Here is a 17,789-nt window from a genome sequence, read left to right on the forward strand (position 1 = left end):
ATCTGTCCATCTGGATATAATCCATCTGGAGGACTTCAAAAGGATGATCGGGAGGATGAAATCCACCTCGTTCCACGGGAATACCTTTTCCTGGATTGAACTGACAACAGATCATGCAGGTACGCACTTTCTGTTTTGCTGCTGCTCGTAAATGCTTATTGAACCAGAGGTTCTGTAAACTGTCTAACATGGCTTTCTCTCCTAAATGTGCTGGACTGTGTGCTGTGTTGATGATAACTTGAACCATAGAGTCGGGGAGAAACCATGTGGTCTTTCCCCTTGTCATCCATCCCTGTTCTGTCTGGACCCCTCCTTGTTCAGTCCATTTCTTTATTTCATCTGGAGTAGCATGTGTCTGTATGGCGATGACATCTTGTGTGGGATCCCTAACTGTCATGCAATGTGTCAGTGAAGTTACGTCAGTCTTTGTCATATCAGTCGTATGAGTATGAGTCTGAGCTGTATGTTTCGCTGTTCGATCTGCCAGGTCGTTACCCTGGGAAATAGTGTCTGTGACTTTAGTATGTGCTTTACACTTCATGATGGCTATGGCTGTAGGCAAATGTATTGCTTCTAATAGAGCTTGAATGAGGGGACCATGCTGGATCTTGGCTCCGTGAGAGGTCAAGAAACCCCTCTCTTGCCAGAGGACACCGAAGTCGTGTACGACTCCAAATGCATAACGTGAATCAGTGTATATGTTTACTTTAAGGTTCTTGGCTCGTATACAGGCTTGGGTCCGAGCAATGAGCTCTGCTGCTTGAGCTGACAGGGTGTCAATGCGATGTGTTTCTATGACTTCAGTTTCAGTGGTCACTGCATATGCGGCCACTAACTCTCCTGTACTTGTTCTCATACATGAACCATCCACATAAAGTGTCAGGTCTGGATCGGTTAATGCAACATCTGTCAAGTCTTGTCTGGGCTTCGTGATTGTGTTAATGACATCCACGCAGTCATGTGGAGTAGGATCTGTTGTGCTTGATGGTAAAAGTGTAGCAGGATTTAGTGTATTGCAGCGTCTGATCTCTATGTGTGGTTGAAACAATGTCAATTCATAACCTGTCAGTCGTGCTATAGTCAAGTGCTGAGTCTGTATTCTGTTTAGGAGAACTTCCACAGAGTGTGGAACCTGTACTGTCAATTGATGTCCCAATACAATGGAATCACTTTGTCTGATTGCTAGAGCTGTTGCTGCAACTGATTTTAAGCACGCAGGCAAGGCCTGGGCTACTGGATCCAATGTACTCAAAAAATAAGCACACGGTCTGTGTTTGTCTGCTTGAACCTGAGTGAGAACCGATAACGCTGTGCCATCGCGTTCTGTGACAAAAAGTGTAAAAGGTTTGCTGTAACATGGTGTTGCTAAAACAGGTGCTTGACATAAGGCTTTCTTTAATTCGTCAAAAGCTTGTGTATGTTCCTGAGTCCAAGGGAGAACAGTCGAAGACGCTGCCTCCTGTGTTGTCAACTGTATGAGTGGTTTAGCTAGATATGCATATTGGGGAATCCATTGTCTGCAATAAGAAGTGAGTCCAATAAAGGCTCGTACTTCCTTCTGTGTCTTGGGTTGTGGAAGATGTGCAATTAACTGGATACGATCAGGTGTCAGCTGCCTACCCCACTTGGACAGCAAGTGCCCAAGGTACACCACTTGCTGGGCACAGAAATGCAGCTTCGAAGGAGACACCTTGTGTCCCTTGTCCGCCAGAAAATACAAAACTGTCAGTGATGCATGTTCACATTCTTGTTCACTTCGGGCGGTGATCAATAGATCATCGACGTATTGGAGTAGGCCAGTGTTAGGAGGCATGTGAATACTGTCAAGTTGTCGTTTCAATGCTTGGCTATAGATGCTGGGGCTTTCTGTGAATCCTTGAGGGGCGCGTGCAAATTTGAAGCTACGGCCATTTAAACAGAATCTGAAAAGGTACTGGCTTTCCGGATCAATGGGGACACTAAAGAAGGCGTTCTTGAGATCGATTACAGTAAAGAACGTCGCTTCTGAATCAATAGCTGTCAATAATGACGAGATGTCTGGGACCACCGGGTATTGTGGTACAATACATTTATTTAATTCTCGCAGATCGATCACCAATCGATAGACTGGAGGTGCATTCGGATCAGTGCGTTTAAGAATCGGAATGATAGGGGAATTACAAACATTGGAGTCGGTTTCTACAACCACTCCTTGTGCAATGAGCTCGTCAATGATTTTCAGTAAAGCCACTACAGCATCAGGTGGTAACTTGTATTGTCGGATTCGGGGTAGTACAACTCCTGGCTTGAGTGTGACACGGTATGGTGTAATGTGCATACAACCTACATCAGTTGGGCCTTGTGCCCACAAATGTGCAGGAACATTCTGTAACCTGGGATCAAAATCTCTCAACACATAATGACCCTTAAAATCACGAAGGAACAGCCTTACTCCTTCCGGAGAACAACAAATTACAGCTCCTAGAGCTTTCAGTGTTTTAATACCAAGCAAGTTTTCTGGACATGATTTCGTAAGAAACAAATCTGTAGTACGGGATAATGGACCAACTGCAAGGGGAACTGGTTTTGATACTTCATTTACAATAGGCTTTCCTGAAAATCCAAGGGAAACATTCTGTGAGCCTGAGAGGGGTGCCCCTGGAACCTCGTCATGACTAATGGTAGTTCTGATTGCCCCTGTGTCAATCAAAAATTTTCTATCCTTCGCTAATACCTGACTATGTACATAAGGACCCTCTTGATCTACAGGAACCTCAATAAGAGGCAAGCCAACCTCCCTCTCTAGGCTGTTTCATGTATACTGCTGATAATCGGGGTAATCGGACTGTGCATACTGGTACATCTGCTGTGTGACATGTTGTGTTGCGGCAATGGGCTGGGGCTGTGGTACCGCTACGGTCTGTTGTGGAATCTGCATAGGCTGCACATTCTGCGGAATATGTTGTTGGACCTGATCCTGTCTAGGTGGACGCGGTCTCTCTTTCGCTTTACCTGTAGCTATATTGTGTTTCAGAACTGCACAATCACTTATATAGTGACCTGGCTGTTTACAATAGTTGCATGTCCCTTTAACAGGAGCTGTCGGATTATTGGACTGTGTCGTACCCCTTTTCTGACCATCAGCTGGAACTGACTGAGCAACTAGCACTTTCATTTTCGTGTATTTCATACGTCTCTGTTCGTGTTCGTGTTCCTCCCTGATTCTGTTCTGGTGGTACTGTAACATTTGTAACATTTGGGAAGGCGTATTTGCTTGCCATGTGCTCTCGACTTTCAATACACGGTTCTTAACCTGAGGTAAAGAATTCTCGACTAATTTGGTCACAAAAAGGTGTGGGTATGACTCGCTACTTGTTTTCAGGCCGCTATTAATAATAAAACATTTCTTGAATCTGGAATAAAAATCACTAGTGTCTTCGTCCTGTTTCTGTTTGCAGGCTGAGATTGCGTCCCAGTCCTCCTTTTTAGTTGTCAACAATCTTGGCAAAACCTGTACTAATAATCCTGGTAATGCTTTTGTTTTGTCCCCAAGACCTAAACCTGGGGTTCGTCCGGTTTCTTCGTTTTCTAATTCAGTCCAATTAATCTTTTTAACTCCCACCTCCCATTCTTTTTCTTTGAGTTTCTCGTAAATACCGGCAGGCAATAACACTTTTAATATTTTCATAATATCGGGATATGTGTAATCTCCCATGAGTAACATGTCTTTTATTTCACGGTGAAACCCTGCTGGATCTTTATCATGACTAGGCACTATTTTCTTCATTTCCAATAATTCCATTTTACTTATGGGCGTGTATACAAATACGCGTTGAAGCGCACCCCCTGGAGCTGTCTGGACGGGGTGAACTTCACGTAAAGGGTTCTGTCTATCTAGGTGAAAAGGATAGCTTACTGGGGGTGGAACAGGTACAAAATGTGGAGTCAAAAATGTTCTGTATCTATGACGGTGTTCAAGAATCACATTAATCAAATCAGTACCTAGGCCTCTCCATCTATTCAGGAGTAATTCGTCTAGTACATTGTATAGGGGACCTGGGTCAGAATGCTGACTCTCGTATAGCATAATGATATGCTGGATCATGTACATATCAGCTAAACGTTGTTCAGTTGGAGTAAGACTCAAAAATGTTTGCGCTACTGAATCGTCTTTATATAAGCTGTCATTATCGGCCCACTGTACTGCGGACCGTGCTAGTTCTTGTTCATGCATTGTACTAAGTTCATTGTAACCTATTCTATCTTTCAGGACTTTATCAGTGGCTTGGAATAAATGTTCAAGAGAACATTTTTCTGGTATGGAAGGAAGAAAACGTCTTTTATTTTCTAGACGTATCGGTCTGTCAAAAGGTCTATCAGAAGAATACTGTTTAGGGAGTTTCGCTCTACCTACGTATGCTATTGTGTCTTGAGTCGCTACTGGATTCTCTGGTTCTTCCTCCTCTGAGGAATCTTTTTCGTCCCCTGATTCGGTTGTCCTTTCAGCTTTGCGTCGGGTATGTATTGCCACTATTTCTTTACGGATCTTTCTGGACATGGCATCTATACAATTCTGTTTATCATGTTTACAATCTGCAATATTCTGACTCCATTTTGTCAATCCCTCCATCTCTTCTTGAGAAAAACCTGGCTGATCTTGTTCCCTTATCAAACAATTAATCAAAAATCGCAATATTAACCCTTGAGTCTCGGCTTTCTGATATGCCATGGCCTCACAAACACTTTCTGGTCCCTCCCCCGTTCGAATAAAGTGATATATTTTGTCTAGATGGTCTGGCATTTCTGGTAATGTCATCAAATAATCTGTAACACGTCGTAGACATAACGATGCTAACACCATTTCCCCTTGCTTGCCAGGTACGGGATCATATCTACAATCTGTAAGTAATTGTTTAAGCTTTTCGGATGTGCTCGCTTTCGGAGTACGTTGCGTTGCTAATTCTCTGTTTGTCATTCGATGTAATTGTGGCGGGGTGTGGGGTAGGCCACCTACGGCACCTCCTGAAACGGAAGCGTGGGCATAACCTGACTGTGTTGTGGCAGTTGAAGTCATGGCGGGTATATGTAATGGGGTTGGACCCTGGATTGCAGCTGTCGAAAAAGGATTAAGAGGACCAATAGTAGGGGGAACAGTAGCAGGGGGGCCAGTAGGGGAAGTGACAACAGGCACGGGAAGTTGGTGACGTGGAGGGGTCGTGGCTTGAGCAGTCGGAGCAAGCTGTTGTGCATTGTTAACGGGTGGTACGGGTACATTAGTATATGCTGGAGCTACGCCATCTAAATAGGAAGAAAGGAATATGTCTGCTGCGGTCTGTTTGTGACGGAGTTTGGTCGGAACCAATGGTGGCGGCAGATCACTTGGCATTTCCGGGGTAGCCTTGGGTAGGCCCTCGGCTAGAACTGGATACAGTCCCGTAATAAGGGCATTTCTCTGTCGGTCTTGTTGTTCTATTCTGACTCGTTCTCCTTCTTCTAGTAGTTCTTTTTCTCTAGCTTTTTCGGATTCTTCTCTACTTTTTTCTGCTTTTCTGAATTCTTTCTCTGTCCGTCTATGCGATTCCTTGCGCCACAATTCTATGGCATCTTTCTGTGATTGTCTGGCTTTCTTTTTCCACAACCCTTCTTCTACTCTCATGATGCACTCGGCATCCCATGTCCCTGTAACGGGCCATCTCTGTTTCTCTTCCAGGTCCTTCGTATAATCCACCCATAAGTCTAAGTACAGTATGGCATCTAAGCCATGTTTATGGTACATAAAATGTCCTGAAGTGTCCCTAGGTGGGACGGGAACTGCTTCTTCGAGTATCCCTTTCCTAGTTCCTATCTGTCGCAATTTTGAAAACAAAGACATGATTACCTCTACCTGGACGCAAACACGATAAACACAATAATAAAATGCAAACAATCATTCATACCACGACATTAAACACATTGAAACATTTCGAACAGATATTGTATAATATGATGCTAGAAGACCAGAATACTGAATCACTGAATTACTGAATTACTAGATGCACTGCTAAACAGTACAGATGCACTGCTAATACAGTACAGACCGGATCTGCGTACCCAAACCCGTCTTGACCGGACACAAATTAATGCACCCGTCTAGATGCGTCCCCAGCAACGGTACTCACCGGGAAGCACGGAACGGAGGGCCTCGGAAACTCGACTGGACTGGACTGCTACAACGTCACTGCTGCTGCGCACTACGCATGCGCCTCGACGCTTCGGACAGGTGGGCCTCTGGATACCTCGGACACTGCTCTCTCAGCTGGGCTCTGGTCGGGATCCTCCACACTCCTCACCACCTCGTCTGGATGCTGTCCCGCAGTCTCCGTCTCCACCGTAGGCCTGAGGGAGATACAGGAAAACCTGCAGATGCGCATAGGAGTCCGTCACGGCTGTGGTAGGGGGCAAGGCCTGCGACGCATCGCCGGCGCGTGGGTGGGGGAGGGGTCCCTGTTCGGGTGCCAAATTATGTGGTAAATAAAATACCATGCAATTTTTCCGTATAATTAATGACAGGTAAAAGAATAACTCAATCAAATGAGAGGCAGAGTCCGTGGTATCTGAGTCATACGGGCTTTAATCGGGATGGCTCGAGCCATGAAAATCAGATCCATCAATACAAGGGTTCAGGAGGGGGTAAAATGATGGCAAAAGATGTCAACGATTTATTAACAGTACATGGCATATATAGTAAAACTGTACAATGGTGATGGATACAGTAGGCGTGACAAGTGAAAAAGAATATGATAAGAACACATGTGCGTAGCAGAAAGGCGTGTACAAGGGCATACACGGAGGCGTGTGCTAGAAGCGTCACAGAAAAGTGTCATAAGTGGGTGGGTGCGTAGAGGATTCTGCAGAGTCAGCTGAAACTTTTCACCTGGGTGCACGCGCAATTAGTATGACGCGTGATTGACGTGGAACTGGGGAAAGCTGGGGGCTTGACTTTAGCACTAGTAGAGGAGACAGAAGGCGGGCATGTCAGATCGACCTGTTCCTATAACCTATCTGATATCTTGTGTTTGGGGGCTGTTTAATCTGAAGTAAAAGGTCTCTCGGGCAGAGGCTATTCTATAGTGAATGCATATGTGTCTAAGTGCAATGCGCGGGGCCATGGGCCTACCATGGTAACGGGAGCAATGAATTACATGAAGGAGACAGGAAGGCTTGGCCCTTTGCTCTGCAGCCGGGAAGCTGTTTACCTATTTCACTAGACTGGAATATGTTTTTCGAGGAGGCTGAACTGATAACTTGAAGGCAAAACACTGTTTTGGCAGGCAGGCCAGGCCGAGCCAGGCCGAGCCAGGCACCGCTTCGCTTGGCAGGGAGTAAGGCAGAGGTCAGGGATGCATCTCCATGCTGCAGCTTTCAGAGGCAGAGACAGAAGTGGTTCGAGGGCAGAAATCAGGGCCTAGATCGGCAGAGCCAGGAAAAACGTGAAAGTGCACCATGTAAAGACGTTGGCATGGCATGGTTAGGAACTGAATTATCGATCCATTAATGGTGGATCCGATAGAGGACATGTTAACGTTGGACGCAAATGTATTTGCGTCTTCAGATTCGGTCGTGGAGGGAAGTTACATGTACTTTAAGCTCGTACATGGAGACGTTGGGGTACACGTTAGGGGACATACCTGACCATAAAAATTTCAATTACCTCAGTCTGGGCGATTGTTTGTAAGATTGAGTGTCAGGGATTATCAGTGGCCTGGCGTATTGTGTTTGTGTCCTAGAGGGCCTAAGTGGGTGCCTGTGTGCAATGTGTTCATTGTCACTTACTGCCGTGCCCTGAACCACGTCTGAATCTTGCTCTGCCATGCAAAAATCCAACAATATTGCGTCCCATGGTGGTGCTAGTGGTTGACTATGCAGCCCAATCGCGTCCTCATGGCATAGTGCCGCGCTCTCCACCTGTGCCCAGCTCAGAAGGGAGTGATACCAGGCCTTAGCCACTGGGGTTGTTGGGGGACGTCTAGCGGCGCATGAGTAATCGCTTAGCCACTATGAGGCCTAGGTAGATATACCAGGACGTCACCTTATGTTTTTTGGATCTATGATAATGCCCTAGGATGGATACCTCCCATATCCAGTCTAGTATTTTCTCTGTGCATAGTGCTAGTCTCCTAGTAACTTTGGCCCAATATGGATGTAAGACAGTGCAGGATCATAACAGGATCATGTAGGAGGTCTGCCCCCAGTGGCACATTTGGTGTCTGTATGGTTAAAATATTTGTTTATCTTTGCTGGTGTGAGGTAAGCTCCGTGTATTTACTACAGAATGGGCCTAAATTGCATGTTACGGGGGATTCGTGTAGGGCTCTCAAGCATGCAGCCCCATTCACGGTCCGTGGCGGGTCTTTGTAGATCCGCATCCCAGTGGGCGCATAAAGATAGCCGTGGCTGCACTGTGTGAGCTCTGAGTGATTCCTCAAACCATTTGGTAAGGTGGCGACCAGTTCCTAGTTCTTGCAGATATTGTATAGTAAGACTGTACTTCACCCTATAGCTCATAACGCAGACCAGGGCGCAGAGTCCCTCTAGTCCACATGGTTTTGTTTTACTATTTAATCTATATGCATTAATGCCTACATGTTTAAGGACACAATGAAAACGATTATAAATATTTTAATCTGTGGACCCGTATGTTCTATGCCTTTATTTGATTGTACCCTACACAGGCGAGTACCACTGGCTTTGGCAATGCTTGCTATTCTATTGCTTTCATGAAGTGGCCATGAGCAAAATACACCCTAGTTACCGGAATATCATTGTTTAAAGACGCAATTCAATCACCAGAAATAGAACCTTAAAACATCCCAAATGAGATACTAGCACAATTGAAAAAACTGTGCTTTTGATTGCTTTAGCGTTGGACACTGTTCTCCAAGCAATCTTTACATTTCACAGTGAATATCTGTTGAGACACCTGTGGTTCCTTCTAGGCTGAAGGAGGACTATCTTTACGTTTCTGAAACTTAAGTGAGCCTATTAAAGTAACTAAAATGGAACATAGCTGTCTCAAGCTAAAAGCTGGGAAAACAGAGGTTCTCATTTTGGAGAAGCAGCCATCAATCTGGTCCTCTGCTTGATAACTGCATTCATTAGGGCCACTACAGACCTTAAGATGAAAGTTAAGAACCTCAGCATTTGGTTTGATACTGGACTCCTGTTGGACAGTCAGACTACCAGGCTGGTGGGGGAATGTTTTTGAATTTTGAAGACCCTTAAAACACTTTTGGGACTCTTTCCAAAGGCTGTGACAAAAGTCAGTTGGACAGACCTTGGTAATGTCCAGACCGGACTACTGCAATGTGGTATTCCTGGGAGTCTCACATTTTTGACTGGTGAGACTGCAGAGGGTGCAGAATGCGGTAGTTCGGATGCTGCTTAACCTACCGAGGCGGTCAGCTACGGATCCAGCTCTCGTCAAACTGCATTAGCTGCCTATGCGCTTTTGCCACCCCAATTTGAATGGAAAAGGACCTCACTATCTGCAACCTCTTGTTAAACTTCACTTACTCAGCAGACGTCGGGAGGAGCTTCTTTAGCCGCTATCCCTACTGTAAACAAAGCATGCGTGGGAGGCTGCTCTGTCGGCCTGTTAGCCTCAAAGATGTGGAACACCCTGTCTCTGGCACTTAGAAACGGGCCTTCCAGAAGAAACTCAACACCTGGATATACAGACAGCCTTAACGGCTAATGTGTTTTAGGGGTCTTCATTGGTTTGTACCTGAAAATGAATTATTAGCACGGGAACACTTCGGTCTGAAGTAACCAGGCACTTTATTACATAACATACCATAACATAGTTGCTCAGATACAATCCCTAGTTGTTTTGAGTTTTCCAGCTCACACTGGGCCCTTCCTTAGCTGGCAGCTTATTGGAAACCAGCTGGAGGTGTACCATCCCGACGACAGTATGTCTTATAGAAAAAGAAGTGGCCAAGAAGGGCAGCGTTAAGATTATCTATGGGTTATGGTCAACTGCTTCTGGTGTAAGGTAGGAACCTTGGATTGATGCCAAGCAGAAGATTCTGTGATAACGAATCCCTTAGTCCCCTCCTGTCTCACCCTACACAGGCCTTTTATTCTCTTTCCCGCTGAACACGGGTCATTCTATTGCAGTTAGAAATGTCCTGTGTTTAGGCTCCATCCCACCAACAGGTGACAAGCTGTTCTACGGAATTTAGTGCCTGATGTCTCAAAGGACTCTCCCCATTCTGTGCCAGCAGGCAAATGTGCTTATACATAAAGGCTTCATTAGGATGGGTTGGACTGTGTCTCAACGGAAGATATTTTCTGGACCCAAGCTAAAATCACAGTTTTATCACAACTGCAATTAAAGGTTTCCTTCTCTCTCCCAGCCGCTGTTCCATAAGACTTCCGAAGTCTGCAATATGTAAAGATTTAATGCATTAATATTATAGTTTTGTGTGAAAAAAGGTGAGCCTGAAATCATGCAGTGTCAGACACAAATTGGTACCGTATTTATACAATAAATGAATGCAAGATATCAAAATGCTACCCAAAATTCAATGTAAGAGATCAGAAAATGTTACTTGCTTACCATACCATTAGAATTGCGTCTAAGGAGACATTTATGTCTAGACACAGGAATAAATCTAAGTGCGCATAATTTGCCGTCCACATTTGGTTTGTAAATTAGATCCGTAGCTACTTCTTGGAACCATGTTCTCAGTATACAAAATGACTAAAATAAAATAAATGCTCCTTCTGAAATTAAATGTTTTCTCCTATGCTCCAATGCTTCTTTGAATTAAGCCTGCACTGAATCACATCCCTTCAATAATTAAAATAATAGCTTAACCTTTACACATCACGCACTGCGATGTTCATAGTAGTTTACCATATTTGTAATATTTGATCCATCTAATTGTTTTTTTCGTCTTTACTAGGTATGCATTGTGCAGAAAAGAGATTCCAAGAAAATGTATGCCATGAAGTACATGAACAAGCAGAAGTGCGTTGAACGGGACGAGGTCCGGAATGTCTTCAGGGAGCTTCAAATCATGCAGGGCCTTGAGCACCCTTTTCTAGTGAACCTCTGGTGAGTCGGACGCCTATTTTAAGCACGTGCCCTCCTGTGCTCCTGAACTCTGAAATAGTGCGCCTGCGCGGTCGTTAATGACGTATATGAGAATCCTCCCGATTCGACGACGGCCATCGTTGAACGAACGTTATTATTATTACTTTTATGTTTAGCAAGAATGTTGTTATCACTTTTGCATTTCAAAACACTGATAGGTAAATGTGTAGGTTGCAAATTGATAAAATTGAAGACTGTTGAGTTGTGGTATGCCTTTCGACTTATTCGAAGCAATATTGCTTGGCAAATCTTGCTGTTGTGGTTGTATTTAGAAGAACCAAAACATGAAAGACAATGTCATTTACACTGTTTTCTACTAATTAAATGTTAATCTAGGTAACTATATATAGATGTCCAGACTGGACAGTTCTCAAAGATTTATTCCTGTCTGTCCTGGAGCTGTCTCCAAGGGGGCACGCAGACCTGGCAAGGCATCCGTGCAGTATAAATGCTCAGTAGAGCTCATGTACACTTAGTGGAGTGGTGTGGCTCACTGGTTAGAGGTGGCAGACCCGGAAGCAGAGGACGGCCTGGGACCAGGGTTCAATTCCCGACGCGGCAGGGTCGTGGACCAGGGTCAGAGGACTCGATAATTCTTGCCTCAGTACCTACCCTAACCAGGGATCACACTCGGCAACTCTGGGCCTTAGCTTGACTCCTCTCTACAACGGTCCCCCACATATGCTGGGGATGCCTGTTTTCACCTTGGAGATACCCAGTAGGGACTATCTCACAGGTAAAGCCAGGACGGGTTCCCCAGCGGTCTACAGCACGGAGATACCCCATGTGGGGTGATTCAGGCGCTTTACAAGACATCATTACATTACATGCCTGATGATCTGCCTGCTTGTGATGGAGATGGTGGCGAGTAGCTGGCTCACTCAGTGTCTGAAAGTGTACCATCAAAGAGCAACTGTTTGCAGGGTACTGATGGAAGTAATTTTACTGGGTTGTGGCTCTGGAGTGAGTGGAGGGAACAAGGCACTGAGGATCTCACCATGAGGCTGCCACCAGCAACACCAGCACTTAACTCTGTAGCACAGGCGGTGCCACGTCCTGCTGGCCGTCAACCAGAAGGCGTTCAGCATGAGCAAGGGTAACTTCCTACAGCCTCGAGCAGCGCAGTGGCCTTGGAGGCTTGTGAGTTTGGGGAAGGCCTGGGGTGTTTGCTTGTATGTGTAAGTGCAAGTTAGTTGTGCTACTAGATAAGGAACATTTGGAGGAGTGTAGGGGGTATTGGTCAAGGGTGCATTGGTCAAGGGTGCTGATGGGTGGGAGGATTATCTATTGCAGCCATATTTGTTTGTGGGATATGTATTTTTCAGGGCAAGTTGAGCGGACGACAGTAGGTAGTAAATTGTAAATTGATACTTGTATAGCACACTACTCACCCGCAAGGGTCTCAAGGCGCTTGTATGAATACCACTGTGGAACCCATCCTGACTTTCCCTGTGAGGCGTCCACTCCTGGGCACCCCCAAGGTGTTGCCCAGGCATCCTTAGCGTTGTGGGGGCCGTTGTGGGGATTAAGCAAGCTATTGCCCAAAGTTGCAGAGTCGGACTCCATGATTGGAATCGGCACCGAGGCGAGAATTATCAGGTCCGTGGAATTTTGAGCCCAAGACCCGCCAAGGCGGGGAATTGAACCCTGGTCCCGGGCCAGACCTCTGCATCAGGGTCTGCCGCGCTAACCATTGAGCCACACCACGGACAATGTTTCCAATCCCAACTTATCGCTTATACAATATTGTTTTCCAATGCATTAGTCTCATTTGTTCCACGGACGTCATCAGCAGACCGCCACGAGTAGTGTTTTCTATGTTTGGAACCTGAGTGGAAGCACTTTTTAATTCCAAAATTCATTCTAAACGTGATTGCAGACCGAGGTTCAGTACCGCCTCAGTGACTGTGGCGCGGAAGAAGCTGGTGAACGTTGCTTCAAGAACCCAGCAGCGTGTGATGTGATCTGAACAGGCAGGTGTTCTTTAATAATAGATTTCGAGATATCTTTGTAGTGTCCAAATATTTAAGGGCCCCAGACATACAGCATTATGCTTTTCACTGTAAGGCATTTTACAAGTGTGCTCATAGGAATTGTTACAACTCTTAACATTCAAAATGGACGGATTGAAATTCTGTTAGCTCTGCTTTAACAACACATTCCTCCTCTGGTTTTGCTTTTGTGAATTTTATAGTTGTTGTCAGCATTTGAGGCTCTAGGGCGGTGTGACCCAGTGCTGCTACAGCAGCGCTGACCTTGGAGGTTGGTTTGTTAGAAATAACTTATGGATTTAAAAGCAGCTGTTGCAGAAATCCTTGTGTTTCCAGCAGCTTTCATGCAGCAGCAAAACTATCAAGATAACTCTGGTGAATAATGTTTTGGCTGTTGAGAGATAGGAGTTTTGTCAAGTGGCAGTTTTGATTCAAAGTAGCGCTGACGGTTAATATGACTGCTGCAAAGATCATGTACCAGGCAAATCACAGAACATCGGGGCATATTACCGAAGGGTGCAATAGGCAATTATCGCCAGTTTAGCAAGCTGTCGCTAACTGATGTTAGCAACAGCTTTTAGGCAATAGCGAGCGGTTTTGGGCCCGCTAATGACATGCAAAGTGGGCGTACCCAATCTGTTAGCGACTGAAAGCAGTCGCTAACGTCGCTATCGCCTATTAGCAAGGCGGGCGTAGTGATGGAAATATTCCCGGTATCGCCAAAAACTAACGCCTACTCAGACCAGTTCTTAGCCATGTTATGCAATGGGAGGTGGATAACATGGCTAAGAGCATTTCATCGCTAATGCGTGAATATCGCAGTATTCTCAGCAATATTCACGCTATCGCCGTAAAAAATATTGCTTTGGAGATAAACGTGCCTAATAGCACGTTATCTCAGTGATAATTTCCGGGGATGCTTAGCGATAAAAAAATTGTTGCTAAGCCTAGTTAGCGATAAAAATCGCTACTCGAGGGTAATATGCCCCTATATTTTATGTGGATAGCTCAGTAGGTTACTGTGTTTTTTCACAGAGATCCTTTTGTTACTTGCAGGTCATAAGTTAAAATTGTAATGTAACACAGTGATCTATGAACTGACAAAAAGCTGCATAGAAACTGCATGCTACAGGTTGGAACTGTTTTTTTCACTGGTCATTCATTATCCTAATGTGGCTACGAAGGGTTTGTTTGGGTAGAAATACATTCTTATTAGTAAAGCAATCCCCAACCTTGGTGGTACCCTTTAATTGCTGAGTTTATGCTTCTCCAGACCAAACTCTCTTGAAATAGGCTGCCTACTATGGTTGGCATGTGATTCCTGCACCTTGTAATCCTGATTGTCTTGTGTGATAGTTCCTAAAGACTAATTTACACATGTATGATTCAATGCCTCGGTATAATGCTTGTGTGATGGAAAGTGCTCTGACACCCTCCTGTGAGATGAGTAACTCTATAAAACAAAGGAAATGCATGTGAAAGGGGCTATGGAGAGATGAGGAGCACTGTTAGAGTGTGATAAGTAGGGAATCCGTGGAGAAAGAGGTCATTGAGGGCGGAGACGTTTTAATGCATGGGCAAAGTGGGCTCTGGCCCAGGGCCGCACCCTTCAGGGGCCCCCTGACAGAGTCAGCTCTGTTCTCCAGAGTTTTGCCCTACTGACCTTGAATATTTCTGAAACAGATTGTTTTAAATATAGTTTTCCTTTAATTTATTTTTTATGTACCTGATGTGTGAGAGTCTAGTACAGCCATTTTACAGAGCAATGTTGTGTTTACGTTTAATGCAATATACATTAAAAGAAAGTTTCTTTTAGATCAAAACTAGGCATAACATATAAGAAATGGGAGGGCGTCATAGAGAATATTTGCAGTAATATTGGTGAGCTGCTGCTGTTTTACAATATTGAAAACACAAATAACTATCCTTGAATATTAGATGTAAACACATTTAGGGCCTTATTTATGAGAAGTGATGCATCGCTGTGTGAAAATAGGGATGGGTCACTTCTCAGTGCGCCCTCCTTGCAACATGATAGATGTGTCATATTTACTGAATGACGCATCATGTCGCAAGGAGTTACAGATACATCAGTATCTGTAGGCGCAAAATGATGCTTTACTGGGGTGTGTCTGAAAATATACGTAACTTCAGCAATGTGTCGTTTCACATGGGGCAAGCCCCATGTGAAAGGGCCTGCATCATTCTTATGCCGGCTGTGAGGCAGGTGTAAGATATTGATGCTATGCCATCCTAGAAGTGGCACACTGAGTTCTCATAGATTTTAATGCGCCACATCTATAAGGGCTTTTTACCAGGGAACACCCACCCTACATACATTATACCTGGTGCATCTGCCTAGATGTGTCACATTGTAAATAGGGTGAGGATCGGTGTGACGTTACGGGGACTCGTTATGCAGGAGACAAATCCCTTCTAAAAGTGAGAAGCGAGAGGTGATCTTGGTGAATTTCTGAGCCTTGTGATACAGTGTAACTACAGGATTTCAGTAGGTCTACTAGCAAGGTGGCTCGGGGATTTCCCCTGCGAGCCTGGGATTGGAGAGTGTTTTTCACTCATTTAAGAGATATTGATACCCTTGTCCTGACGAGGCCAAAAGGAATTACTGGCTGAAACGCGACCGCGACTGCGTCGACATATCGACGAGGAGCCCCATAATTTTGAGTTCTTTTGAAAAGAGAAAGCGCCTTGAGAATAATTTGATTGTGGTGTTACTCCTCTGGCGCAATAGGGATTTCCTCGGAGTGTATTACTCAGATTTAGGAGTGTACACCGTGATAGTTTTGTTCTCAGTAGGGCTACTTTTTTTGTATACTTTTTTGTATGTTTTGTATTTTTTGTATATGTTGTATATAATTTATATATGTATTGTATCATATTCATGAATGTGATTTAAATGTGATTTGTATTGACTGTCTATGTCCTATACTTAGGAAGTGTATATATACAATTATGTTTATTTGTACTCTGCCCCATCAATTGACACGTATATGAGATTGATTTTTTGATATACAGTATATGTAAATAATAATTGGGAACATCAGGGTAATTAGTTGTACCTTGAAAGAGAATAAATGTTGAATTGGTCCCTCTGTACCTTCTTGTTCTTGATATACATCTTTGATGTTTTTTGTTCCGGTATAGGAGGGTGATTTGGGCATAACCCCTTATTGATTTGTACCCACATTGTAAATAGGGCACAACATGGCACATTATTTATGCTGACAAGTTTTTAAGTTCTTCCTGAAAGAGAGTAGGTCTGTGGTTAGTCTCAGAGACTCAGTGAGTCTATTCCACAATTTTGCGCCTAGAAAGCCGAGAGATCTGCTCCAGTGCGGGCACAGCATATTTTAGGCACAATGGCCAGGTTGGCATTGGAAGACCTTAGGGGTCTAGATGTTGTGCAGTGATTAACGCGCATATTTAGGTAGCCAGCTTCTAAGTCGTGGAAAGCTTTAAAGAAGATGGTCATCGCTTTGAAGGTGATCCGTTCTTTTGTGCGGAGCCAGTGTAGAGAGCCAGTGTAGAGACTCAAGAATAGGGGTCATACTAGAACTGGGTTTAGGTCTCAGGATTGCCCTGGCTGCTGCATTTTGTACCACTTGTAGGCACTGGATAAGGGATTTGGGAAGACTGAGGTACAAGCTGTTAAAATAGTCAAGCTTTGATGTCACCAGTGCCTGCCCCACAATCTTTCTGCTCTCAAGCGGTAACAGTGGCAGGAATTTTTTAAGCATCTGGAGTATGCCAAAGCAAGCGGCAGTTAGATTTTGGATTTGAAAGCGCATGGAGAGTGTCTTGTCTATGACAATTACTACGTTTTTTACTTTCTACTTTTCCGCAAGCCGGGGCGGCAAATCTTTTGGCCACCAAGAGCTCCAGTCAGGCGTTTCTGGATTACTTAAGAAAACAACTTCAGTTTTGTCAGGATTGCACTTCAGTTGATCGATCTTAAGCCAGTTAAAAACCTTTGTGAATCCAGACCTAATCATTGCCCTGTCTTTTTCACATGTAAAAAACAGCCGAGCGTCATCAGCATAGGAAACGATTTTGGCGCCCTCTTCCTCTACCAGAAATGCAAGGGGGGTAGATATATATTAAAAGGGTAGGACTGAGAATGGAGCCCTAAGGGACACCTACATTAATGGCCGGAACAGGGGATGAGAAAGAGGGGAGCTAGATGTCCTGAGATCTATTTTCCAAGAAGGATCCATGTTAAGGCAGTCCCCCCCCCAGGCCATTGTTAGCAAGTCTCTCCAGGAGCCTCTCATGTAGGACAGTATCGAAGGCCGCCTACATTTCGAGTAGTATCAGAACAGCCATGCCTCCCTGGTCCAGCTTACCCTTGAGAAATGCAGTCACTTCCAGCAGAGTGGACTCCGTACTGTAGTTAGCCATAAAATCGGGTTGGGACTCATGGAGGAGCTTCCCATCTTTAATGCGTTTTTGGAGGGCCTTGTTTCATGCTTCTCTAATACTTTGGAGAGGGCCGGAAGAAGGGAGATTGGCCTGTAGTTTGTAGGGTCCGTCGGTTTGGCAGTAGCCTTTTTTATCAGTGGAAGAATCTTAGCATTCTTCCAAAATTTCAGCAAGTTGCCTGAGGAGAGGGAAGCATTAAAGAGCTGGTTTACCGTTGGGGGCTGGTAGGAGAGCCAAAC

General features: G+C 44.7%; 1 protein-coding gene across 1 annotated transcript in view; it reads left to right on the forward strand.

Moving 5' to 3' along the window:
- Positions 1-17,789, forward strand: part of STK32B (serine/threonine kinase 32B) — a 1,691,669-nt gene that overhangs the window by 315,394 nt on the left and 1,358,486 nt on the right. The window contains exon 3 of the mRNA XM_086964101.1: positions 10,929-11,080. Coding sequence (XP_086820227.1) covers positions 10,929-11,080 — 152 coding nt within the window. The remainder of the gene's footprint in view (positions 1-10,928; positions 11,081-17,789) is intronic.

This window comes from Lissotriton vulgaris, chromosome 3_2 (genome assembly GCF_964263255.1).
Source record: "Lissotriton vulgaris chromosome 3_2, aLisVul1.2, whole genome shotgun sequence".
NCBI classification, from domain to species: domain Eukaryota; kingdom Metazoa; phylum Chordata; class Amphibia; order Caudata; family Salamandridae; genus Lissotriton; species Lissotriton vulgaris.